The following is a 27,514-nucleotide window of genomic DNA, read 5'->3' on the forward strand; positions in this document are numbered from 1 at the left end:
CTCCAACAATGTTTTCAGCATCTCTTAATCCTTTAAGCTTTCTTTTTTTTTTTTTTTTTTTTCATTCTGTTGCTGGCATGATTTGGTCTTATCTTTCTTTCTAACCTATACTGAACTCAGGAGGTGATAAATGTAACCAAACAACAGATCATCAGACAAACAACATCCCAGCCACATCTGACATTCACTTGGGTTGAAATATAGAAATAGCAGAAAACGTGTTTTAAACAAAATCTTGCGCATTATTTTTTTTAGAGACATAGCTGTTTATCTATAGTAACATTTGTGAAATGCCCTGAGGTATTTTCTACAGAACTTCAGCTAACCATATTCATGTTTGTCATGTACAAAGGGCAAATTCAGAGTCAGTTTTGAAATAAAGATGCATAATCTTTTTTATACATTTAAACACACTGATTCATTGTTTTTTGACAAGAAACCCTTTAGAAAATTGCATCAGCATCAGACCAGCAGAATCAATTAGGAAATGATGCCCTCTGCTGGCCGGCTATAAAACCATTAGGTTGAATGTTACCAATGCACACATATGAAACAACTATGGCATTGATTAACCTCATTGGAAAAGAAAATCGTAACCATTTTTATATAACATCATAAATATCTATGTACACGTACACAGAGTACAACCATTCCCAAGAGTTAATACTGAACACAATATCACAATGTTTGATACAACCTTGTTTTAATAGAACATCTGTACAACCAAGAATGTAAAAAAAACCAAAAACAGCTAAAATGAAGAACGACTCACTTTCTCTCTTTAAAAAAATATTGTCTGCATTTTGCTCCTTGTTCACAAACAGTTTTTTTCGAAAATCCGAACAAAAAGTATTGACAAAAATGAAACATTGAAAGGCAATTACATTTCTTGGCAATATAAATATAGTGGTATGAACAAGGTTTCTCAAACATCTTGTTTAGGAAGGGCATTACTGAAAACAGTGAAAATCTGGCCACCGTCTGAGTCACCAATCTCGTTTATACAAAACCAGATTCAATTTTTTTTTTTTTTTTTTTAAGATGTTGATATTTTGATGTGCTCTTAATGGTAAATATGTACATTCCTAATGCCAGTAGTCTATGAGGGAGCATGGCATCCCTATGGCATTTAGTTGTAGGTGTAGTCCGAATAGTAGTCTGACCGACCACCCCCTCCCCTCCCAGGGGGATAGCCCCAGTTACAGGACGGGCCCCCTCTCATGTGACCCCGGCCAGGTCTAGATCTCATGGGATGCGGTGGTACTCCTCGACCTCTGAAGCCACCACGCATCATATCAGCGGTTCCTCCTCTGGGATTGTACATGCTATTGTTGTGTCCGCCTCGGCACAAGGCTCCCAGTGTGGCTCCGGGGATGGGTAAGAGTCCTCTGCTTGCAGTGCCACCCCTGGTAGGAGGGGCTTGACTGCTTCCCTGACTCTCAGAGGAAGAGTTCACGGGAATTTTGCTGCCTTGGCTGCATGAGGTCGAACTACCCAGCGCACTTCCTTTATCTCTACTGCCCTCCTGTTGGCCCCCTTTAGAGGTTGCTGAAGCAGGGACATCATCTTCCTCTTGTCCACCACGAGAGGTTCCGCTCTCAGTGTCTCCCACCCACGATCCATCGGCAGGCCTAGCAGCCTCAGTTTGGGCGGAAGGAAGAGTGCTGAATCCTGCCCCACTCTGTCCAGCCGCGTATCCCTGCTGGGCTCCCGGTGTAGGAACCCAGCTGTAAAGTGGTGGAACAGGGGGAATTGGAGTGAGGGCTGGGAAAAGCGTAGCATCTGGGTAGGAGGGAAAAGTGGAGTGAAGAGAGGACGAGGAAGCGGAGGATGAGGAAGCAGTCTCTACACACATCTTAGCAGTTTGAGAGCCAGCAAGTCCTTGCTGATTAGCAGTTGCCGCCCCAGACACTCCCATACTGTCAGGAACGGAACCAGATGGCTGAAGAGAGGAGGCTGACTCTGGAATAGGAGGCACCTCCACCGAGCTAACCGGTGGCTGCGGGAGGGAAAGGGGAAGGGTGAGTGGTTGGGTAACGGGTAAGGTGCAGGAGTTTGTAGGAGGTTGAGTCCCAGGAGGAGCAGTAGTTTGACTGTACTCTGATCCTCTGGAGGCCACGCTGACAGGAGATGAATATGCCGAGGACATATGGTATGCGGGAGAACCAGAGTAAGGGCTCCACTGTGCTGAGTTGGGACACAGGTAGCTCTGGTGGGGATTCACGCCAAAACTGGCCAGGGTGTCCTCTACTTCAGGCCTAGGTGTGCCATCCTGACTGGCAGCTTTATATTGAGCGATGGCAGACTTCAGAGCTGCATAATCAGTCAAGTAAGAGCCCTGGGTAGGGTAGGTGGTAGGGTTTGGATGCACAAGTGGATCGATAATGGGGTCCAAAGAGGGTTGGTCAGGGAGGGGAGGACGAAATCCATCAGTCTGAGGCGGAGGGGGCTGAGGTGCCTGCGGTTCCGACAGGTCATTTTCAGTCTGAATGGAAGTCTCGTTGATAACCAGCATGTCATCTTCAGAGTCTATAGACATGTCCTCCTCATCTCGAACTGCATCAGGCTCCACTGAGCAGTCAAAGAAAAGATACAGTGTCAACATCTATAATTTCTTTGTGAATTTTGTCAGAAGCAGTAAAGAACTCTGCAGTCTTTACCTGGATCAGGTAGGGCAGCCAATGCTACTTCTTCTGGGACACTGATCAAACTCTGGAAGTTGTTCATGATGTCATTCATACCCGCAATGATCACTCCACTACCGGAGAACTGTGAGAACGTGTCGTCATGCCTTTCTGTATATAAACACAGCACAGATTGGTTAAGAAACATCACAGATGACTCCACATACCCCCATTCATAAATACCAGCCTTCAACTAGACATGTTGCACGTACCTGTGAGGAAGATGAGGTGTCGAAGCTGTGTGTGTTGAGCCTGCAGCTTTACCAAACAGTCCAAATCAGGAGCCTGCCTAGAAGGAGTGTCACACTCATGATAAGGCAGAAACTCCACCAGGTGTTTCTTCTGGTATGTCGTCAGCAGGTTCAAAAGATTCAGGGCCTCAGTGTTTAACCTGTGAAAGGAAAGATGTGTGAGATATTGGAGACTAGGAGTCTGTCAGGATTGGTGAATTAGACTCATCATTCTGTCTCTAACCTGCTGAGCTCTTTAAGCTTCTTCTGAGTCTTACAGTGCACCTTCCACTTCCAGGGTGAGCCCTGTTCCTCCAGGAACTTAAGAAACGCCTGTAGCTTCTCTGTAAACATAAATGTCAGTTCTTAAAGTCTTGATGTAATACAAGTAGAAACAGTTATATATTGTTATCTATATTGCTATATACATCCGAGTGAATACATCCGTACACACATTTTTGCATTCACACTTAGGCCGGCGACACACTGGCTGCGTGGCGTGTCCGTTTTTATTTCGGCTCCCATGTTAACAGGTTAGAGCTTGCACACTGCCTGCGTGACATGACTCAGGCGCGGCTAGAAATAGAACCGACACCTATTTTTCACGCAACACGCAAGCGTGTTGGAAGCGTTTCCAGGCTAAATAAAATAGGAAAATATGTTTATATGTCATTTTGACACGAATACATATTAATAAATGACATTTTGATGTTTGAAAGTCTCTAGGTTTTTACATAAATGCAGATATAAATGTAATTAAAAAAATATGATTGATTTTCAAATATTGCACCTGTCAATACAGAACGAAATATTCTGTAGCCTATTTTGCCGTCAATACTGCCTGCTATAGATAAAATCTTTGCTGCTATATATTTATGTTTAACATGAAGTATAGGCCTTCCACAGCTCTCTCCCCATGTCGAATATATCACCAATGAGGCTTATCATATGTAACCTAGCAGCAGCAGCGCCGCGTCAGACACGTTTCTGGTGTGCAAAGACATAGAAAACGCCACGCAGCTGAAACGCAACCGAAACGCCACGCTCACGCCACGCAGTCAGTGTGTCACCGCCCTTAAAGCTACGAATTTAAAAGCACACACAGTAAACTTATGGATAGACCATTTCAACATGATGGTGCCTGAAGATTTTGTAAGCCACTAAGCCATTCAGCTCTTACCTAGTGTTATATTGTCTGGGTTGAGTATGAGCTCATCCGACACAATAAGACCTCCAGACACGAAGAGCTCATTGTAAGTGCGATTCTTCACATCATCCAGACTGTCCACTCCAGCAAAGTAAACTGTAGGCAATTTCTTCAGAGACACCAAAGCTGGGATCTAAAAGGGGTATAGAGGGAACAATGTCTCAAATGCTATATGCAACTAATAATAATACTTTACGAAAAAAAAGTTTGCAATGGCGAGTTATTAGTTACCTTATGTACATGAGCTGCGATATCCTCATTCTGAATAATGATCATAAACTTTTGCTGACTTTTATTTTCTAGGTAATTCTGAGGGTTGCAATCAATGTTTCCAAGACTTCTTAAATACTCCTGTAAAACCAAACAAGGGAGGTGAAAGATAAGGGGTTTTAAAGGTTGGTCAAAAGTATCAGACCACACTGTATATTCTGACATTTAAATACTTTCAGACCTTGATCTCAGTGCAGAGTTCACTCTCCTCATCTCCTCTCTGAATGTAAAACTTTACTGCATTCTTCTGCATGATCTCCATCAGTGTGCACAACACATCGGGCTTGATTTGTCCAATCACACTGCCCCCCACAGTGCTTGAGGTTACTGCAAGAGTAGGCTCAGAGGGAATCTCTGGGACCGGAGGGATTGGAGGATGCCTGGCACTTCCTGCTGATGGGGAACACATAGGACTTTCCACAACATCTGAACCCTTGGGGTCAACTGATTTTTCTGCTGAAAACAGGTGGACCTCTCTGACAGTGCCAAGGCGATGCTTGGCTGAAGGAGGTTTAAGGGTAGCTTGTGACTTGCTCGACAAAGCCTGAGACTTAGGCACTGGAGATGATGTTTTAGTGCGAGGATGAGCAGCAGGTGAGGGCAGCGTGGGTTGGGCAGGAGCTGGCATGACAGAAGGGGGTGGAGCAGGTGGCAAGAGGACGGGCACTGGGGCAACGGCAGGTGGTGACGTAACAGCCACAGGTTCTAAAGACGAGCTGGGAGAACGGATCATACGGTCCATCTTTTCACAGAGACTGTTAACGTAGCCCTGCACAGGCAGGGAGGAGACATATTTGGAGACAAAGGGTGAGAATGAGCTTGCCCGTTTGGCCTGATCCTCAAGTCGTGGCATAGGAGTTTGGGGGGTGTAGGTTATATGTTGGTCCTCCATCATTCTCTGAATCCCTGTGCAGAGGTTCTGGAACTCACTGTCGAGGATAGTGTCTACTACTTTGCCCGTAGTGTGTCCCTGCTTCTCCCCTCCACTAACAAAAGGTTCACAAACACCCTCTAAAGCTAAAAACAGAATATGTTTATTAGTTTTGTCAATCCATTATTATTTCGATAAATGTAACAATTTATTATTTAGGGGGTTTGAGGGGGTATACAAGGTTTGACTCTGAAAGAAGGCATCTTTAAATCAATAATTGTTATACGAATGTAAACTCATTAAAGTGACTATAATGACTTGAAGCACCAAATCAGCATATCAAAATGATTTCAGAAGGATCATTTGAAACTGAAGACTATTCAGAATATTCAGCTTTGCCATCATCGAAATACCTTTTGCAATATAATAAACAAGAACATTTATTTAAATTTTGTTTAATAATGTTTCACAATACTACTACTTTTACAATATTTTTGATTTAAAAAATTCTAACCAACCCCAAACTCTTGAACAGTGGTGTATGTTACGAACAAGTCTGTTGCAAGTATGCAGGTAAGGACGAACCTGTGGTGGATATGCTCCAGGGATTGTGGCTCTGATGTGAGGCTTCTGCTGGACGGGAGAGCTGCTGCTCCAGATTGGAAGAGGGACTGTACACATCCACACTGCTCCTGCTGCAGGCTATTTGCTCCTACACACATATACTAAAGGTTAACTAAAACAACAATTGAGTGTGGCATTAGATATCATGAGGAACAGTCCACACCTCCAAGCAATCCAGGTTAACCTGCTCCTCATCAGTACGCCTGCTACGCAGGTCAAGATCACAGTGGGTGGCTGAGTCGGTGGGCTCGTATCCCTCTATGTCTTTGGGGAGAATTGCAGGCTGGCTGCTGGCAGTGTTAGAGTTCTGGGCCATCCTGTTGAGGGTGCTGAGGAAGAGTTTGAGCAAGGCATGCGTGTCTCGGAGGGTGGCACTCTGAGTAACGCGCTCCCGCAGGTCCGTGTCACACAGCCCCATGCTGTCCATCACCACTAAGAGAAAGAGAAACCAGCTGTCAAAAAGGAGCTCATGTCTCTAAGGAACTGCAGTCACACTCTATTGAGCTCTACATAATTTCTCTCTTTTTTTTAAGATGACATAAAACCCAGGCATGTATTTGACAGGTTTCGTGGGATTCACCTTTTAGTGATGGTGTAATTGGAAACAAAAACACGAAAGAAATGCACACATACAGAAAAACAAGTCATAAAGTAACTAAATTAGTTGCAGGCACATTCTTGCATTGTGAATTATCACCGTTAATAATTTCACAGTTTAAGGTCCTTCAGCACATACAGTTACTCTTAGATGCGTCAGCCTCAATCTGACGTCTTCTCTCTCTGCGTCTCTGGAGATAGTTCATGCAAGTAGAAAGAGCACCTAGTCTCTCATTAGGCACACTGTACTTCTATTAGACGTGAAACAATCACTTCACATGACCCTTTGAATACCACCTTTACTTAAATAACAGCACTAAATAAGAGATAATCAAGAAGAGAGAATTAAGAAACTTTGGTAATAATTTCCACAAATTTTCACAGCTTTCACAATTTCAAAACTTTGATACTTTCAGGTTTTCCAAGACTCTGGGAACCCTGTATAGTGAAGGGGGTGGATTTACCATCCCTCTTCGTGTATTATATAATGAATTGGAAATCAGCTTTCATGTTCTGTTCCAGTGAAGTCCTGACAAAAACTCAGCCTTGAAGGGAAAAGATATTGCCTATGTTTTATCTAATTTTGCTTGCAGGGGTTGTTTAGTATTTTTTAGAAGCATGTGACCTAGCCAAAGGAATAGTCTCCAGGAGAGTTCAACAGTGGCTCTAACTGAGATAAGGAATTTATGTGACCCTCACCAAAGTTTCTTACATATATTGGATAAAGTGTATCAAAGATAATGATGACATTTGCATAAAGAACAGAATACTATGTTTGGATGCAGCTAGAATTATCCGTACTGTTAACATATCAGAACCTGTACGAATGACGTCCACTGATTAACTATAAGTACTAGTGTATCTGTATCCTAAATTAGTTTGAGGCTGGATCCTCTTACTCATTTTCTATGGCCTTTAGAAGTGTGGAGAACTTTGTATTCAGTAAACTCTGTCAACTGATTGACAACTTTGACTCCTGGTCTTCAATGAGTATATTGGTCTCTTTATGTTGTCTAGCTGTTATTCCCCTACAATAGTATCCAACCTCCATGCTGTACCTCTAAATTTTTTTGGCACAGACTTACCTCTCCCTGGCTCTCCATTCAGTAGACCTGTCCTAAGGTACTTGCTCACACTTCCAGGACCTTCCCTCTCCAACCTCCTCTTCAGGCCAGCGGGGTCCCAGTCCTCCTCTCTTTCTGGCCCACTGCCCTCCTCCTTGCTCAAAGTCCGCTTATGTAACTGAATCAACTTTAGCAATTTCTCCATCTTTTCTTTGTCATACTCACTCTGTGTCCTCTGAGCGCCACCGTTTGACTGAGAAACCCCAACTGTACTGCTGCTTGAAGCCTGTCTATCTGACCCTCCCCAGTCTGAGACAGGACTGTAATCTTCTGCACCTGCTGGGGGAGATGCCACCTCCTGTTTGCTTTCCACCAGACCCTGCTGCAGCGCCTCCACAGGCAGCTGGAACTGCCCCGGACCATATATGTAAGAGTTCAGTGCCACATCCATATTCTTAGGACGAGCTGCCAGGTGTTGGCTTGTCCGGTCATCCAGACTGTGCCGGTACTCTACAATTTGAAAGGGCCGGATAGCGCCTTGCTCCTTCTGGTTGAGGTAGTCCAGCGCCTGAAGTTTCAGTCCCACCGCAATCTCTTTGGGTGGATTGGCACGCAGCTTGTAGAGACCATGATGCAGGGCGGGAACAAAATTATCTAGTTGGTGGCTGATTGGGTCTTTAGGCTCTAGTGGAGGATCCTCATCAACTCCAGAGTTCTTCAAAACTTCACAATAAAAAAGCAAACGCCATTAGAAGGACTGCATAGTGATGCATAGACACTTAAAATGCAAACAAACTTCAAGAAACTACCAAAAAAATAAGCACTTACTCAATTTTGAGATCATTCTTTGCTCTTGAAAAACAAAAAGTGCCTGCAAAACCCTGTCATTTCTTCCTCGTCGCTCTTTAAAGAAAAAAAGAAACAAACACACAGCCTCCATTATTCCATGCCAAAAATCACAGTGCCGATGCAATGTACAAGGTTAAAAACTATGCATGTACATACCAGTGGTAGCGAACAACTGAGAGGACGAAAGGAGGAAGAGAAATCCTTTGTCTATCAATGGCTTCACCAAAACCTAGAGTAAAGAGTTTATTTATAGCATGACTATAATAAAACATCACCAATTTTACTTCTGCACATCACATCACTGACACAGATTCTATCAACAGAATGAGGAAACTGTGTAGAGGGTGGGTGGTAACGCTATGCAGAGATTAATTCAATAAAAGTCTAAAGTGGCCTGTGAATGAGCTCACCATCCTTTCTCTCTCAAGCCGGTGCAGCAGTCCCGAGAGACTGTTTTCCTGTTTACTCTTCCCCATGACCTCATACAGGCTGCAGTACATCCCACACTTCAACACTGCAAAATACCACAAGACATTATCACATGTCAATACTGACACATCAAATGTTTTGCCATGTATTGAGCTGAAAAGCATCACTGGCACTCATCCTACCCTCTCGTGATCCACTGTACGCCTCCCACGATAGCAGAACGGGCGGGATCTTTCTCTTCACTTGATCAAGATGCATAGCCATATTGATGTCAAGCTTGTCTGGCCTGAAAAAGAAAAAAAATACTTTTTAAAACCAATGCACAAAACATTTGTTAAATTGCATAGGTTGAAAGAAAGAAGACTCACAGTTTAAGAGGAAGGTGAGCGAGTCTTGAAGACCGGATGTACACTTGATAGACCTCCTCTCCTTTATTCACCAGAGAGCCACTCCAAACTGTATATCTTCGTCGAACTGAAGCATCACATAATAATACAGTAAGTTAGATAATATGCCCATCTAATCATTTTATTAGGCTGCTATAAAGAGAAATACGAATCATACCTCTTTGCCCTTCATATAACATGCTGTTTAATCTACTGAAAGAGAAAATAAATTGTTATAAATAATAAAACCAAAACAGAGTGTAGTACACTTTCTACACAGATCACCAGTTATCCCGTTCATACCTGTGTGTGGCCGTGGCCGACTCTTTGCCTTTGTATTGAAAAGACACAACTGCATATGGCAACACATGTCTCGGCCTGGATCTTAGCTCCTCAAAAGCAAATTCATAGAAGTATTGCTGGAATAAAACACAGAAGGAAATCAGATACAAAACAGGTCACATCTGTACACATTACGAAGCAAAAGGTCATATTGAAAAACTCACTCACCTGAGTGTGCTCAAAGGCCCTATACGACAATAATGAGGTCACTTTGCTGGCATTTTTGTACACATGGCTGTCATATTTTAGGGCCGGCTCAAGATTATTTTTGGGCATGTTCTCAAATATGGTCTTCACTTTACCCTGCAGAATAAGACAAAGTCAATATTGGTTTTGAAACCGAAGTGAAGTTTATGCACTTTTTATTTTTGAAAGACAACTTTGACGACTTTTTGAAGACTTACCTTCATCACTTTAAATATTATGATGTCTCCAGCAGCACCCACTTCAAATGGATTCATTTGTAACAAATCTGAGTATTTTGAGAGGTAAACCCCTAAAAATAGAAAAAGGATAGAAGAGTTACTTGGGGCGACATTCCTGTGACCCACAAAAAGCCCTGGGTTAATCCCAAGAAATTTGTTAGCAATCCATTTGGAATGCAGAGTCTCTGCATAGAGCATACTACGTTTGCTAAGATTAAATATTTGCAGAAACTATTTAATTTCACCAGTTAAAGTGATCCTAGTCGCATTTACAAGATTTACAAAACTGGGTTTGTGAATGTCTCTAAACACTTAGCAACTGCTTCACTATTCAACCATACAAGGATCGTGTATCAGAAATTTGCCTCAAATAAAATAAAATTAAAAAAAAGAACATAATATTACTTCCAAAACCTCAAACGTGCTCTGGAAATAGACAGAGGTAATAGGGGTGACCAAAATATAAAACAGATGTTACTTAAAAAGTTTTTCAATGCAAAAATGAGCGTCTGTAGCAAGTTTGGTTAATTAACATTAACTTGGCCCAGTGATCACAAGAAAGTATGAAGCAGTGGTCTTTTTGGCCCTGACCAATTCAACTACTCCAAACCAAAGATCAAGTGACCACAGTAATACAAAATCCTCCCAGGACTCCCCTCCCAAGCAAAGGATTAGAGCTAAACAGATATACCCCTGGTTTCACAGACAGGGCTTAAGACTAGTCCTAGACTAAAATGTAAGTCTGAGCTGTTTCCACTGAAATAAACTTGCACTGACTGATCTTAAAAATATATCAGTGCCTTTTTAGTTTTAAGATGCACATCGGTAATGTTTTTTTTCTAAGCATGTTTATAAAAATTACTTAAATGTCCTAATTGAGCTATGGTCTAATCCTGGCTTAGTCTAAGCCCTGTCTGTGAAACCGGGCCATAAACACTCACTGGAAGGACAACGCTCACCTTTGAGAGGGTTTCCCAGATTGTTGACCCGTGAATGTCCCACAGAAAGACCCTTTTCGCAAATCCAGTGAGCCTTGTAAAGAAAATCAGATATTCCTTTGGTTAGTCACACTTTTGACCAAGACTATCGCTAAATTATGCCACTTTCTGATAAATACTTAGATAAGAGAGTGGTTACACTGACATTTTTATCCAAAGTACTGCCAATATTGTAATTATTGTAGCAGTTATGTTGTAAATGCATTATAAACACTTCACAATTCAATAAATTAACAGGAACGACAGAGAACACAGAACAAGAATATTGAGTTTTGTTTATACTGCACCCAAGAAAGATATGTAGTAGTACAAAATTCTGAGGTCAAGCTCAGACTACAAAAAGTCCAAGTGTTAATATTACAATTAAAATAACACTCACAGACATTGTGTCACTAAGCAAAACTAACACAACCTCACCTTACTCCTATCAGGCAGCAGAAAAGCATAGGATTCTGCGAGTTCTGCCTCTGTCCTGCCATTCTGCTTCAGTTCCCTTTTCTTCTCGATGAACTGTGAAGACAAAAATGACAAATTATTCCATATCAGTATTTGATTCACTGAAAACTGCCCCCAAGTGGCCTGATGGGTATTTCAATGCTCTAGTCTTTTACAATTGCAAGCAGCTCTCTCACCTCTTTCTCCAAGAGTTCGTTGTGAATGAGAGAAGCTTTGGTGTAGGTGAAAGTCCCACGGGATGTGGCGTCCAGGTAGAATGAGGACAGAAGCTTCACAACTTCCTCAAACTCTCTGGAATCTGGAGACAAATGCTGAAGGAGACCTGGAGGACAGCACACATTAAAGACAGAGCTCATTAGATCAGAACAACATCAATGCATTCAATAAAAGAAACTATCAAGTACATTTATAGAAGCTGTATAGTGTATTTTGATTGTGTTGTTTTTTTTCCAACTGGAATGCATAGTAAAGAGTTGCACATAACCTGACAGGCACTCTGTACAATGCGGATGCATCTTGCAGTTCAATGCAATAAAAGACACAGATCAAAACTAGTGAAATTGGGGTTTTAATAGCCGACGCTTAAATTATGTTGATACTTACACAAAATACGTTGCCAAATAAGACGAACAAAATAATGAAATAATAGATTGTATTATTTACTAAAAATTCGCTAAAAACAAATTAAATAACAGTTTCATAACCAATCAGCAAAACTATCGAATGTTTGGTTAGTTGCGTTAATCGACTTCATAATGGCCAAACGAATCTTCTTGGTCGATTCAATAATCATTCAAAACATTTACGAGGCGACATAAAACGGGGTTAAAAATATATTTGAAATGTCTAGAACAATAGTTTAGTGCCTGTTCTGCTATTTTTAATAAGATAAAGCGCCTACAGACACAAACTTGCACAACAAAGGTGAAAGTGAGAGTTGTCATGCATAACTACTTTACAACTATTACTACAAGCACAAGTTTCGATTTCATTCAGGCAGTGTTTTTCTGTTGGCAAGCTCTCGCGTCTTTATTTCTTTAGCGCTATACGGAAATAGTACGGGAATGAATGAGGTGTCCAAATAAGGCTGGTTGTTCAGGACTGACAGAAACGTCGTGAGTAAAGACTAAAGACTGAAGGGAGAAATGCAGTGGTCAACCGAATCACACTGGTGCCATTGATGAGGAGGGGAAGAAGTGTGTCATGTGGTGCAGCAGTACTGTACGGTGTGGGAGGAGTGTGGATCCAACTAGCAAAGCAATGACACCGGCCTCCGTGAGGTTTAAAGCAGCGAGACAAAAATGTGCGTCTTTTTTGCGTCGAATGACTCGAATCCTCACGTGCAGCGATAGTTGCATTAGAGCGCCGACTTACCTGCTGCTCTGAGCACTGCACTCGCTAAAAATCCATTTAGTAACTAGTGCAAACCTTTCAGGCTAATCACGTGTTTCGTTATATAGATCCCACGTTTATATATCAATACAGGTCTAACGTTATTCATTTGACCCGAAGCACCAAAGAGCGCGCTTTTAGCGAACTTGAAAGCTGAGAAACAGAAACAGTCCATTTCGGGAATGGCAGTTGTAGCTGCTAGTGGTAGTAATGGGACACACAACCTTTCCGCTCCTTGATTTTCCTCGGAATCTGAAAATTCCTTCTTGGCAGCTCCTCTGTGGACCTCGGCAGTGTCGAGGGGGCACCGCCGCAATTTTTCAGGTCCAACAGCCCTGCCCTCCGCCGCTCAGAGGCATCTTGTTCAGACATTTGCTCGTCTTCACATTCAGCTTGATCGCCATTTTGCTTGGATGTGGCCGTGCTAGAGGCTGACAACAATTGTTTCTTGCTGTCGCCATCCTCTAATGTTAGGCCGCCGGTCTTGCTGCTCTCCTTGTCGATTTTTCTCTCCTGGCTGAAATTGCAAGCCATTTTCGGACCTGCAGTCACCTAGTCAGCTGGCGATGAAGTTGGTTTCAATGCCGCTTCTCGGAGTAATTCTCCTTCTCAACCAGCCTCCGCCATTATGCCTGTGACGTATACCTTCCCCACCACTGCAAAACTCTGGCGTCACTCTGTTTACATTCACGTAGCCTTGACGCCCCCCGGTGGCGCTATTGAGAACTGCGCAGCGTCTAGACGTCACGACCGCTATGCGCATGAGCAGCTTCACATACAGATGGCTAGAGCGTAACGTTTACAAGAGGAGCCAAGAATGAATCGTCGAGCTGTTTGACGACAATAAACTCTTTGGGGAAAGGCACTGCGTATGTTTGTGCACTTCCTCCCACCCAGAATCATTATATTTCATGCAATATAATCACGTGACATATCGAGATCGAGACATTTATTACATAATTAATTCTTACATACAGTATACAAATTACACATATCTTATGAAAATGCACATATTTAGCATTTTTCTGATAGGCCTACAAATATTTGATTTACAATATCATTAGGCCTGACATAATTTGAGAGAAACGTTAACTTTAAAAATTCTTAATATTTAGTTTGTTCTCCTTTGACTTTGACAGCAGCACTCCAGCTGCATGAACTCCACACGTTTGTGAGAAACCTAATGCATGATTTGATGCATCTCAGTGGAAGAACTTCTGACTGCTGAAAGATCACATGATCAGTTTCACAGATGGGCTTATTTGATTATTCACCTAGACATATTGCAAAATTATACATTTGTTTCAAGGGTAACATTGATGGTCCCTTTTGAACATTCTGTTGACTATATAACAGTGCAAAAATGTGTCAACTAACTCAGAGTATTAGTAGACTGTCTACTTAAAGGGATAGTTCACCCAAAAATGTTTGTCATCATTTACTCACCCTCATGTTGTTCCAAACCTGTATGAGTTTCTTTCTTCTGTTGAACACAAAATATGTTTTGAAGAATGTTGGTAACCAGACAATTGACTTACATATTTTTTTCCCTACTGTGGAAGTCAATGGGTGCCGTCAACTATTTAGTCACCAACATTCTTTAAAATATCTTCTTTTGTGTTCAACAGTAGAAAGAAACTCATACAGGTTTGTAACAACTTGAGGATGAGAAAAAAATGACAGAATTTTCATTTTTGGGTGAACTATCCCTTTAATATCCGCTAACATTTTATTGTGATGCTCCTTCAACAGACATTCTACTGACTATAAGTAACTTTGCGACTACATGTCAACTTATTCTAACCCTACCAGTCTACTAATACTCTAATGAAAGTTAGTAGACATGTAGGTGCAACGTTACTTATAGTCAACAGACTGTTAAAGGGACCATCAAAATAAAGTGAAACCGTTTCAAGTTTTAAATTAGCCAAAATCATAAACTTGTCTTTCCAAATTTAAATTAAATTTCAAATCACAGATTTTCAATGTGGCCCCACTGTATCTGGATTTTTTATTTTTTTTTAAACACACGAATATTTCACAACATTTTTATTTTTTCAATAAAAAGTGAAAAAAACGCATATCCATCAACAGCTTCTCATGTACAGATTTATCCATCTAGTTTTACTCTTATTCTGTCATACTTCCTCTACTGTAAACATCATACTCTTTGAAGCGAATATAGTCTTTGAGACTGGCAGGCAGAGGCAGGAAACTGATAAAAACTGGAGCCCTCAGACGCAAGCGACCCAAAGAATCCCGAATTTTCAGTCTGCAGAGATGCTTCAGGCTTCGAGCGTTTTCTGATGAAAGCAGAAAATATACTTAAATATATTTTGGAATATGCTGCATTTCAATCTACGTAATCACTTACGACAAGTATAACACAGCACATTTGAAATCTATAGCCTACATCAGGGTCCAGTTGCATAAACATAGCCATTATATTAAGACACTGTATTAATAACTGTTGCTCAGAGGTAATCAGTTTTACTTTTTGGTATCAAATTTAACCAATATGTAACTTTAAAAGTTATAAAGACAAACTTTTAAAAAATAAATTATGATTAACTTGTAAGACTACACTCACCTAAAGGATTATTAGGAACACCATACTAATACTGTGTTTGACCCCCTTTCGCCTTCAGAACTGCCTTAATTCTACGTGGCATTGATTCAACAAGGTGCTGAAAGCATTCTTTAGAAATGTTGGCCCATATTGATAGGATAGCATCTTGCAGTTGATGGAGATTTGTGGGATGCACATCCAGGGCACGAAGCTCCCGTTCCACCACATCCCAAAGATGCTCTATTGGGTTGAGATCTGGTGACTGTGGGGGCCATTTTAGTACAGTGAACTCATTGTCATGTTCAATAAACCAATTTGAAATGATTCGAGCTTTGTGACATGGTGCATTATCCTGCTGGAAGTAGCCATCAGAGGATGGGTACATGGTGGTCATAAAGGGATGGACATGGTCAGAAACAATGCTCAGGTAGGCCGTGGCATTTAAACGATGCCCAATTGGCACTAAGGGGCCTAAAGTGTGCCAAGAAAACATCCCCCACACCATTACACCACCATCACCAGCCTGCACAGTGGTAACAAGGCATGATGGATCCATGTTCTCATTCTGTTTACGCCAAATTCTGATCAGACCAGGCAACATTTTTCCAGTCTTCAACTGTCCAATTTTGGTGAGCTCGTGCAAATTGTAGCCTCTTTTTCCTATTTGTAGTGGAGATGAGTGGTACCCGGTGGGGTCTTCTGCTGTTGTAGCCCATCCGCCTCAAGGTTGTGCGTGTTGTGGCTTCACAAATGCTTTGCTGCATACCTCGGTTGTAACGAGTGGTTATTTCAGTCAAAGTTGCTCTTCTATCAGCTTGAATCAGTCGGCCCATTCTCCTCTGACCTCTAGCATCAACAAGGCATTTTCGCCCACAGGACTGCCGCATACTGGATGTTTTTCCCTTTTCACACCATTCTTTGTAAACCCTAGAAATGGTTGTGCGTGAAAATCCCAGTAACTGAGCAGATTGTGAAATACTCAGACTGGCCCGTCTGGCACCAACAACCATGCCACGCTCAAAATTGCTTAAATCACCTTTCTTTCCCATTCTGACATTCAGTTTGGACATTCAGTTCAGGAGATTGTCTTGACCAGGACCACACCCCTAAATGCATTGAAGCAACTACCATGTGATTGGTTGATTAGATAATTGCATTAATGAGAAATTGAACAGGTGTTCCTAATAATCCTTTAGGTGAGTGTATAGTCTTAGCAGTTTATGCAACCGGCCCTGCTGAGAATTCCATGTTAAAGGTTTTCTGGATCTCAATCTCAAGATGTGACAGGAGACTCACCTTGAATCTTACATATTTCCGGCCACTGTTTTTGCTCAACCAGAACAGTCTTCAGTTTGGAGCAGAGAGTCACGTGATCAACATAATCCAGCATGATTCTCACTACTTGAGCTGAGATGTGCTTGAGCCAGTACACTGTGATCACCTCACAGAACTGCACAAAAACAAGTTTAGACTTACCCAAAAATGAAACTTCTGTCATCATTTATTCACCCTCGTGTTTTTACAAATGTATGACTTTCTGTTTTGTTTGTTTGTTTTTGTTGACAGTCAGTGGGGTATAATTTTGTTTGGGCCTAAAAATTCTTCATAATATCTTCTTTTGTGTTTTGCAGGAAACTGAAAGTCATACTCTAAACATTTGAGGTTGGTAAGATTTTTTAATGTTTTTGAAAAAAGTCTCTTATGCTCACCAAGGCTATGTTTATTTGATAAAAAATATTAATAACAGTAATATTGTGAAATACAGCATTCATTTCAATTAAAATGTTCTATTGTAATATATTTAAATGTAATTTATTCCTATGATGGTTTAGCTGAATTAAATTGAATGCATCCTTGCCAAATAAAAGTATTACTTTCTTTAAAATAAAAAAAAATTTTTTACTGACCCCAAACGTTTGAACGGTAGTGTCTAGTACATGTTTAGAGTGACATAAAGGTGAGTAAATGATCATAGAATTATTCCTTCAACAACTTCAGATAATTTTCCTTGATACAGACACAGCTTAAAAATGAGTCTTACCACCACGTCTTTGATGACAGAGGCGCTCCAGCCCTCATAATCCACGGGAACATGTGAGGCCTGTCCATATGGACAGTCAAAGCAGCGCTGCACGTCATAACCGTTATTGAGCAGCATGCGCAGCATCACCTCATCCTTTAGAGCGTACTGAAGGGCGGAAGGGAAGTGGGTGGTGTTGACACGGGAGTAGTAGTTAACGTTGGCACCGTAGCGTAGCAGAGTGTTGATGAGCTCGTAGTTGCCCAGTCTCATGGCTACCTGCAGGCAGTTGACTGGGTCTTGATTGGGCATGGCTCCGGCCTCCAGAAGCAGCCTCGCTGACTGGACGTCACTATTCGTTACAGTGAAGAACAGCGCTGACCTGCGCTCGTCCTCGTAGTTTCTGCGCACTCTGGGGTGTAACATGAAGTTAGGGTCAAACCCGGAGCTCAGGAGTAGATCCAGGCACTGAGAGTGACCGCCCGCAGCGGCGGAGTGCAACGGGCTCATGCCGCTCTCTTTGATCACCTCTTTCTTAGTCACAGGGATCAGCTGCTCCAGTGCTCTATGAAAGACACAAACAGATTTTTTCCATTGATTCTGGTTGGATAAATGGTAAGCACTACATCAGCAGTGAGTTACTCACAGTAGATGCCCGCGGTAGGCTACACGGTGGATGGGGAGATGGCCTGTGTTGCAGGGCACGTTGGGATCGGCTCCATACTCCAGCAGCAGTGAGATGATATCAGGGTTTCCTGAAGCCGCAGCATCGAATAAAACTGAGGCTGAACCTGGAAGATGAGGCTTGGACCACACACTGGCCCCTGAACGTGAGTGGGTTATTAAATATGATTAAAAAAGTGATCAATGATAGACAGACAGACAGATAAATAGATAGACGGATGGACAGACAGATAGACAGACAGATAGATAGACGGATGGATGGATGGATAGATATAATGCTTAACAGTCTATCTAAACTATTTAATATTATATTTTTCATAATTATTATCTATTTATCGGTTATGAGTAGCAGTAAAACAACAACACTGAATCAAGTCAGATAGGCTACTGAATTTCTAGTCACAGGCACATTTCAAAATCACCTTTCTGAAGTAGAACCTCAACAACGTTAAAATGTCCAGCTTGAGCGGCAAGTCCTAAAGGAGTGTGTTCACAGACATCAATGGCATTTGGGTCAGCGCCAGACTGTAGGAGCAGGTTTACAAAGTTATCCAAGCCAAGCACGGATGCCTCATGCAGAGCGCTTCTTTGAAGTCTTCCTTTTTGGTCCACTGTGGCGTTGTAGCGTAGCAGCAGCAGAGCCAGGTCATACTGGTCATTCTTTACGGCTGGACAAAAGTCAGTTAATGTATTTATTAGACTTGTGTCAAAGATAGTCTATCGTATCTTATGCAATGATGTTAAAATTCAGGCTAATACCGATAACTGTTTTCATGTTTTTTTCATTAACTACAGTCTTCACTCAGGCTTTCATAACAGTTATATTATACACTATTTTGTCTAAATACATTTCAAATAAAACACTAAAAATTCAAATCAATCATGATTTTAAAATCAAAATCATCAGTTGTTATCAACCATTCCAAGGCCCCCGATTGTTCACAACAATATTCAAAGGATCAATGATCAGGATTAAAAAAAAAAAATGGTTTACAAGTTTTACCCGAGCATGGCATTATATAATCATTATAGAAATGCCTACCGTGTTTTAAAATTATATTAATGTGCATGACTTTTTCAGGTCTATGGATCACACTTTTAAATTTTGAATTTTGAAACACACTTTGAATTTAAATAATTGCACTAACTTTGATTAAATTAAATTTATTTAGAGAGAGAGAGAGAGAGAGAGACAGAGAGAGAGATATTTGATAAAGATACATTTAACAGTGTTATTAGTGTTTTTTAAATATTCACTTTAAGTGAGTGTTAGATGACAGCAAATGTCATCTAAATGTAAAAATATAGGAAATGTGTATGCACAATTTAATTTAATTAATTAAAATGAATAATAATAATAATAAAAAAAATCTCGAATATCAACTGTTATCCGGTATGGTATGGTATGGCTTATATATTGTACATCTTGGGTGCTAAACTTTACTTCGTGCTAAAATACACTGAACTGCATGTCACACTACTGTATGTCATTTATCAGTATAACATGAATTAAAACATTGTGACTTTAGACAAGATAAAATATCTCGGTGTGGTGGTCCCTAAGAATCCAAAGGATTTAGTTCAATTACATTTTTTTGCTTTACTAGACAACCTTAAGAAGGACATAGAAAGATGGAGATCACTCCTTATTTCAATGATCGGCCGCATTAATGCAATTAAAATGGTGATCTCTTTCTAAATTTGCCCTTTTTTTTACCCAAATCATTCTTCAGAACTCTTGATTCAATAATTATGCCTTTCATCTGGGGCTATAAAGTCGCTCGTATATCCAAAACCCACGTGTGTAAATCAAAATGCTTGGGGGGTTTGGGTTTGCCCAACTTTCGTCATTATTACTGGGCAGCGAACTGCAGAACATTACTGGCGGGATTCTTTTCCAGGCATTGTTCAAGTAGACACCCCCTCTTGGCTAGCGATAGAACAAAATGCCATCCACTCATCTCTTTCTGCTCTGCTTTTTTCGGCACCTTTGCCTAGTAAAGAAGTTCCCAAAACTAATTTAATCCTTAACAACTCCATCAAAATATGGTATCAGATCAGAAAGGTAATTAAGCTACCAAGGACTTCCCTGCTTACTCCTATCTGTTATAACCATGCGTTCAAACCCTCCCTTACAGATAATGTTTTTAGGGAATGGCAAGGTAGAGGAATTCTCAGTATGAAAGATTTGTATATTAATAATACATTTCCCTCCTTTTCTCAGCTTTTCACTTTTTCAGATATCTTCAAGTCAGAAACTTTGTTCATACAAATATTATACACTTTGAAATTTTGCCTTTAGAATGTAAAATATTTGATTTATTTTCTAACTCTCCTGATGCTAAGGGCATAACATCTCTTTTTGTTAATGCTTTTAAAGATAATACAGACTTTTCTTCACTTCATTTGAAAAAGGCTTGGGAAGAAGATTTAGGGATTCAGGTTTCTGAGACTGTTTGGGACAAATGTCTTTCATCTATTTATTCTTGTTCTATAAATTCAAGACACCAACTTATTCAGTACAAGGTATTACATAGACTTCACTACTCTAAAACAAAGCTTAGTAAATTCTATTCTTCTGTCTCTCCTATATGCGATAAGTGTAAAGCTGCTGAGGATACCCTGGCACATCTTTTTTGGTTCTGTGCACAAATTTTTGAAGTTTTTGGATAGAAATTTTTCATTTTTTTGCCAAAGTCTACAATTTGTGCTTTACTTCCTGACCCTTTCATAGCAATTCTTGGTTGGTCAGACTCATTGCAGGCTCTTAGGCCAAAGGTACGGTTACCAGTTCAATACGGTGTGATTGTAGCTAAGAAAGTTATCTTGCTTTTGTGGAAGAAAAATACTAGACCTCTCTTTTCTGACTGGCTAACTGGACTCACTTCTACGTTACATCTTGAAAGAATTAGACACTCCATATCCGGGAACCCTGCAAAATTCGACAAGATGTGGGAACCAGTTTTTACTTTTTTGTCAAACCAGAAGGACTAACTAGATGTACCGCATCGCGGTACAAAATATGACCGCCGCTCAGGCCTGCACTGGCTTTCTACAAAAATAAATGACGTGGAGTAATTTGGCTGTATTGCGTGTTTATGTATATACCTAAAAAAAGTAATAGTATGTGCATGTCTGTCTGTGTGTGTGTGTGTGTGTGTGTGTGTGTGTGTGTGTGTGTATGTGTGTGTGTTTGTGTATGTGTGTGTCTGTGTGTGTGTGTGTGTGTCTGTGCGTGTATGTATGTGTGCGTACATGTGTGCGCGTGTGTGTTTGTGTGTGTGTGTCTGTGCATGTGGATTTGTATGTGTGTGTATGGGTGTGTGTCTGTGCGTGTGGATGTCAGTGTGTGTGCATGCTTGCGTTTGTTTGTATTCCTGCATGTGTGTGTGTGACAGTATCATCCTAAACCAGCAACCCTTCGCTCAACAGCACCATCTACAGGCCGATGAGTGTACAGTCACTAAATGTGCACATAAATGAATTTATTTTATACCCCCCCATGGATGAAATTCTACAAAACTTAGCAGAGGATACCCCCAGAGGATGTCAAGTTAATCATACACATGAAATATGGTGCAGTTCTGAACATCTCCACTGAAGATAGGGGCAATTAAAGCAGAATAATATTGCATTTTCATTTTTTATTGGAGGGGCGCAAATCACAAATGAGTGATTATGGGCTAGGTTGATGTGGGCCCTTAAGAGCAACATACCATAAAAATTTCTTCATCCTCGGTGCCACGGTTCAGGTAGTTATTTAGGAAAAACTGAATTTTTTGGGGTTTGGGGGGGCCCAGCGCGGGGGGGGGGGGGGGTGGCCCCCGGGGACCAAACAAAATTTTTCCGTAGAAGTCTAGTGGGGCTACATGCCCACCAAATTTCATGTTCCCCGGTGTTTCGGTGTCCCTGGTATCGTTGACGAAAATTTACGGGGGCCCCAGCGCAGGGGGGGGAAGTGGCCCCCGGGGACCAAACAAAATTTTTCCGTAAAAGTCTAGTAGACCAACATACCATAAAAATTTCTTCATCCTCGGTGCCACGGTTCAGGTAGTTATTTAGGAAAAACTGCATTTTTTTGGGTTTGGGGGGGCCCAGCGCGGGGGGGGAGTGGCCCCCGGGGACCAAACGAAATTTTTCCTTAGAAGTCTAGTGGGGCTACATGCCCACCAAATTTCATGTTCCCCGGTGTTTCGGTGTCCCTGGTATCGTTGACGAAAAATTTACGGGGGCCCCAGCGCGGGGGGGGGGGAGTGGCCCCCGGGGACCAAATGAAATTTTTCCGTAAAAGTCTAGTAGACCAACATACCACAAAAATTTCTTCATCCTCGGTGCCACGGTTCAGGTAGTTATTTAGGAAAAACTGCATTTTTTTGGGTTTGGGGGGGCCCAGCGCGGGGGGGGAGTGGCCCCCGGGGACCAAACGAAATTTTTCCTTAGAAGTCTAGTGGGGCTACATGCCCACCAAATTTCATGTTCCCCGGTGTTTCGGTGTCCCTGGTATCGTTGACGAAAAATTTACGGGGGCCCCAGCGCGGGGGGGGGGGGGGGGAAGTGGCCCCTGGGGACCAAACGAAATTTTTCCATAAAAGTCTAGTAGACCAACATACCATAAAAATGTCTTCATCCTCGGTGCCACGGTTCAGGTAGTTATTTAGGAAAAACTGCATTTTGTTGGGTTTGGGGGGGCCCAGCGCGGGGGGGGAGTGGCCCCCGGGGACCAAACGAAATTTTTCCTTAGAAGTCTAGTGGGGCTACATGCCCACCAAATTTCATGTTCCCCGGTGTTTCGGTGTCCCTGGTATCGTTGACGAAAAATTTAAGGGGCCCCAGCGCGGGGGGGGAAGTGGCCCCCGGGGACCAAACGAAATTTTTCCGTAAAAGTCTAGTAGACCAACATACCATAAAAATTTCTTCATCCTCGGTGCCACGGTTCAGGTAGTTATTTAGGAAAAACTGCATTTTTTGGGGTTTGGGGGGGCCCAGCGCGGGGGGGGGGGGGGGGGCCCAGCGCGGGGGGGGGGGGGTGGCCCCCGGGGACCAAACGAAATTTTTCCTTAGAAGTCTAGTGGGGCTACATGCCCACCAAATTTCATGTTCCCCGGTGTTTTGGTGTCCCTGGTATCATTGACGAAAAATTTAAGGGGGCCCCAGCGCGGGGGGGGGAAGTGGCCCCCGGGGACCAAACAAAATTTTTCCGTAAAAGTCTAGTAGACCAACATACCATAAAAATGTCTTCATCCTCGGTGCCACGGTTCAGGTAGTTATTTAGGAAAAACTGCATTTTTTGGGGTTTGGGGGGGCCCAGCGCGGGGGGGGAGTGGCCCCCGGGGACCAAACGAAATTTTTCCTTAGAAGTCTAGTGGGGCTACATGCCCACCAAATTTCATGTTCCCCGGTGTTTCGGTGTCCCTGGTATCGTTGACGAAAAATTTAAGGGGGCCCCAGCGCGGGGGGGGGGAAGTGGCCCCCGGGGACCAAACTAAATTTTTCCGTAAAAGTCTAGTAGACCAACATACCATAAAAATTTCTTCATCCTCGGTGCCACGGTTCAGGTAGTTATTTAGGAAAAACTGCATTTTTTGGGGTTTGGGGGGGCCCAGCGCGGGGGGGGGAGTGGCCCCCGGGGACCAAACGAAATTTTTCCTTAGAAGTCTAGTGGGGCTACATGCCCACCAAATTTCATGTTCCCCGGTGTTTCGGTGTCCCTAGTATCGTTGACGAAAAATTTAAGGGGGCCCCAGCGCGGGGGGGAAGTGGCCCCCGGGGACCAAACTAAATTTTTCCGTAAAAGTCTAGTAGACCAACATACCATAAAAATTTCTTCATCCTCGGTGCCACGGTTCAGGTAGTTATTTAGGAAAAACTGCATTTTTTGGGGTTTGGGGGGGCCCAGCGCGGGGGGGGGGGGAGTGGCCCCCGGGGACCAAACGAAATTTTTCCTTAGAAGTCTAGAGGGGCTACATGCCCACCAAATTTCATGTTCCCCGGTGTTTCGGTGTCCCTGGTATCGTTGACGAAAAATTTAAGGGGGCCCCAGCGCGGGGGGGGAAGTGGCCCCCGGGGACCAAACGAAATTTTTCCGTAAAAGTCTAGTAGACCAACATACCATAAAAATTTCTTCATCCTCGGTGCCACGGTTCAGGTAGTTATTTAGGAAAAACTGCATTTTTTGGGGTTTGGGGGGGCCCAGCGCGGGGGGGGAGTGGCCCCCAGGGACCAAACAAAATTTTTCCTTAGAAGTCTAGTGGGGCTACATGCCCACCAAATTTCATGTTCCCCGGTGTTTCGGTGTCCCTGGTATCGTTGACGAAAAATTTAAGGGGGCCCCAGCGCGGGGGGGGAAGTGGCCCCCGGGGACCAAACGAAATTTTTCCGTAAAAGTCTAGTAGACCAACATACCATAAAAATTTCTTCATCCTCGGTGCCACGGTTCAGGTAGTTATTTAGGAAAAACTGCATTTTTTGGGGTTTGGGGGGGCCCAGCGCGGGGGGGGGGGGGGAGTGGCCCCCGGGGACCAAACGAAATTTTTCCTTAGAAGTCTAGTGGGGCTACATGCCCACCCAAATTTCATGTTCCCCGGTGTTTCGGTGTCCCTGGTATCGTTGACGAAAAATTTAAGGGGGCCCCAGCGCGGGGGGGGAAGTGGCCCCCGGGGACCAAACGAAATTTTTCCGTAAAAGTCTAGTAGACCAACATACCATAAAAATTTCTTCATCCTCGGTGCCACGGTTCAGGTAGTTATTTAGGAAAAACTGCATTTTTTGGGGTTTGGGGGGGCCCAGCGCGGGGGGGGGGGGGGAGTGGCCCCCGGGGACCAAACGAAATTTTTCCTTAGAAGTCTAGTGGGGCTACATGCCCACCCAAATTTCATGTTCCCCGGTGTTTCGGTGTCCCTGGTATCGTTGACGAAAAATTTAAGGGGGCCCCAGCGCGGGGGGGGAAGTGGCCCCCGGGGACCAAACGAAATTTTTCCGTAAAAGTCTAGTAGACCAACATACCATAAAAATTTCTTCATCCTCGGTGCCACGGTTCAGGTAGTTATTTAGGAAAAACTGCATTTTTTGGGGTTTGGGGGGGCCCAGCGCGGGGGGGGAGTGGCCCCCGGGGACCAAACAAAATTTTTCCTTAGAAGTCTAGTGGGGCTACATGCCCACCAAATTTCATGTTCCCCGGTGTTTCGGTGTCCCTGGTATCGTTGACGAAAAATTTAAGGGGGCCCCAGCGCGGGGGGGGAAGTGGCCCCCGGGGACCAAACTAAATTTTTCCGTAAAAGTCTAGTAGACCAACATACCATAAAAATTTCTTCATCCTCGGTGCCACGGTTCAGGTAGTTATTTAGGAAAAACTGCATTTTTTGGGGTTTGGGGGGGCCCAGCGCGGGGGGGGAGTGGCCCCCGGGGACCAAACGAAATTTTTCCTTAGAAGTCTAGTGGGGCTACATGCCCACCAAATTCCATGTTCCCCGGTGCTTTGGTGTCCCTGGTATCGTTGACGAAAAATTCAGTAAGGTGACGGGAAAAAAAAAAAAAAAAACCTTTGACAATCCCTATATGACCGCTTTCGCTAGCTACGCTAGCGGCGGTCATAATTATTTATTTGTTTTCCCGATCTGTAATAATCACTTTCTGTAATTATTGTGATTACAATTTGTAACAGAGTTTGGCTTTGTGTACTTCTTCCTTTTCTATAGTACTTTTGTTTCATTTTACACATTGCAGATTTTTGTTTTATGAAGGGTCTTTTTGTCTGTTATTTTTTGTTTTTGATGTTTGAAAACCTCAATAAAAATAATATATGAAAAACAACATTGTGAAGAAAAAAAAAAAAAAGTGTGCTTACAAAGTAAAAAGTATGCTAAAAATAGCACTGTGTTCCTCACCTGCAACCAATGCAGAGTCATCATCCTCGTTTTTGCAGTCAGGGTCACAACCGTTCTGCAGCAGGAATGTGGCATTCTCTCGGAGACCGTGGACAACAGCGAGAAACAACGGAGTCTCCCCTCCTAGAGTACGGCACTGCCCTGACCCCTGAGGAGATGCTGAATGAGGAATTCTCATTAAGAAATAACTGAATATGTTTTTTGGGGTGGTTTAGTGAGGTAGATATATCTCATGGACCTGCATAAGTGATCTCCAGAATGCTCCTCTTGTGTTGCACCGCTGCCTCATGCAAAGGGATCCAGCCCCTGCTGTCTGCATTCGACAGAGCCTCCTTACGCTGCACCAGGACCTTCAAAGCATCCTCATTACCTGACATCACACATGCACACACACTCCAGAACTTCTACAGAGGAACACTAACAATGCTCATCAACATTTGTGGAGGATTTAGCTCTTACCAGCTTGAATAGCAGTGAAGATTTCCTCATGGTCAATGAGGTCTAATGGATCACTGTTGTGGGACATCAAAACAAAATGTTTCTATCATTAGACACACACTATTAGTGCATTCAAAATGGTGGGATTTACCTGTACCTGTACCTGGTAGCTGAATCAGTATGTTTGCTGGACTCCAATAGACTCTGTTCAATCATGTACTGAGTGGCCTCATCTTCATCCTCATCCCAGTCATCCTCCGCAGCATCATACACCTCATCCATCTTTCAGTAATAAACTCGAATTTGGCAACCAAAACCACAGGATTTAACAGCAAATGGCTTTTTCAGTCTTTACAATGTGAAAAAAATAGTTGATCAGTATCTTTTTCGCCATTTCAAATTTGACACCGCAATAAACGGACTGGTCTAGTCTAGAAAAACATTGTATATTATGTAAAGTATGACTAACATTCTGTTAGTTTGACTCTTGAATTCAATGTTTTAAGTAGTTTTTTTTGCAAGAGACCGTATTGAACAGGTTTACAATAGCCAAAGCTGAAAATATCTGCTCTTGAGCTGGCTTGAATTACAAAAGGATGTTACCGGCACTCGAAACTCTGTGGTTGTTGCATTAAACAGTAAAATTCATATTTAGAATGAATATAAAGGGAATAACAAGAGCCTAACATCATAATTAGCGGCTTTGGTAACTTCATTCTTGAAATGACTGTCTAATTACTTTGAGAATGGTTTGTAAACATGCAACACATCCCATGCAATCTATTTCTATAGAGCTTTTCCAGGAGGAATAATCTGTTTACAATTCAAAGGCAAATGTTCATTCTACCTTGAGACAACGAGAAATGTTGAAAACAGTCGTGGCAGTTGTATCTGTACTGTGTTTTTGGTCGCTTTACACTATTTATATCCCTGCGTGGTTAAAAATACTTGCTCATATGGGGCCTGGGCCAACCAACCAACACCTGGCTTTGACCCACTGCGTGACAGTCGGTCTTGCAATTCTACCCTAGCAGACAGCTGATCTGAGAGTTCATGTTCTCAGCATTGGTGTTCTCAGGAACATATGCAATGCGCC

General features: G+C 42.5%; 2 protein-coding genes across 5 annotated transcripts; both read right to left on the bottom strand.

The window, feature by feature from the left end:
* Window positions 1-67: 67 nt before the first annotated feature.
* Window positions 68-13,595, bottom strand: tasorb (transcription activation suppressor b). Of its 2 annotated transcripts, none has more exons than XM_079848921.1 (23): window positions 13,049-13,595; window positions 11,609-11,754; window positions 11,394-11,486; window positions 10,938-11,010; window positions 9,958-10,049; window positions 9,722-9,856; window positions 9,515-9,630; window positions 9,390-9,421; window positions 9,194-9,299; window positions 9,008-9,111; window positions 8,807-8,910; window positions 8,553-8,625; window positions 8,376-8,450; window positions 7,569-8,270; window positions 6,050-6,318; window positions 5,848-5,974; window positions 4,573-5,408; window positions 4,353-4,472; window positions 4,095-4,254; window positions 3,159-3,258; window positions 2,897-3,075; window positions 2,661-2,795; window positions 68-2,571 (listed from the first exon to the last, which is right to left on the bottom strand). In XM_079848921.1, the coding sequence occupies exons 1-23, from the start codon at window positions 13,356-13,358 to the stop codon at window positions 1,130-1,132; spliced, it is 5,529 nt and encodes a 1,842-aa protein (XP_079705047.1). In that variant the 5' UTR covers window positions 13,359-13,595; the 3' UTR covers window positions 68-1,129. The 2 variants fall into 2 exon arrangements, with proteins under 2 accessions (XP_079705047.1, XP_079705046.1); XM_079848920.1 differs by having other exon boundaries at window positions 9,390-9,424.
* A 165-nt stretch (window positions 13,596-13,760) lies between these two features.
* On the bottom strand, window positions 13,761-27,346 carry asb14b (ankyrin repeat and SOCS box containing 14b). Of its 3 annotated transcripts, XR_013818970.1 has the most exons (11): window positions 27,266-27,346; window positions 26,582-26,767; window positions 26,440-26,492; window positions 26,219-26,350; window positions 25,981-26,139; window positions 18,520-18,765; window positions 18,060-18,237; window positions 17,435-17,978; window positions 16,690-16,843; window positions 14,420-15,127; window positions 13,761-14,357 (listed from the first exon to the last, which is right to left on the bottom strand). XR_013818970.1 is itself a non-coding variant. In XM_079848922.1 (10 exons), the coding sequence occupies exons 2-10, from the start codon at window positions 26,698-26,700 to the stop codon at window positions 14,955-14,957; spliced, it is 1,758 nt and encodes a 585-aa protein (XP_079705048.1). In that variant the 5' UTR covers window positions 26,701-26,767; window positions 27,266-27,346; the 3' UTR covers window positions 13,810-14,954. The 3 variants fall into 3 exon arrangements, 2 of the variants coding, with proteins under 2 accessions (XP_079705048.1, XP_079705049.1); XM_079848922.1 differs by having other exon boundaries at window positions 13,810-15,127; XM_079848923.1 differs by lacking the exons at window positions 26,440-26,492; window positions 26,582-26,767; window positions 27,266-27,346 and having other exon boundaries at window positions 13,810-15,127; window positions 25,981-26,128; window positions 26,219-26,278.
* Between the last annotated feature and the right edge of the window lie 168 nt (window positions 27,347-27,514).

This window comes from Squalius cephalus (assembly GCF_949319135.1).
Source record: "Squalius cephalus genome assembly, chromosome: 18".
NCBI lineage: Eukaryota > Metazoa > Chordata > Actinopteri > Cypriniformes > Leuciscidae > Squalius > Squalius cephalus.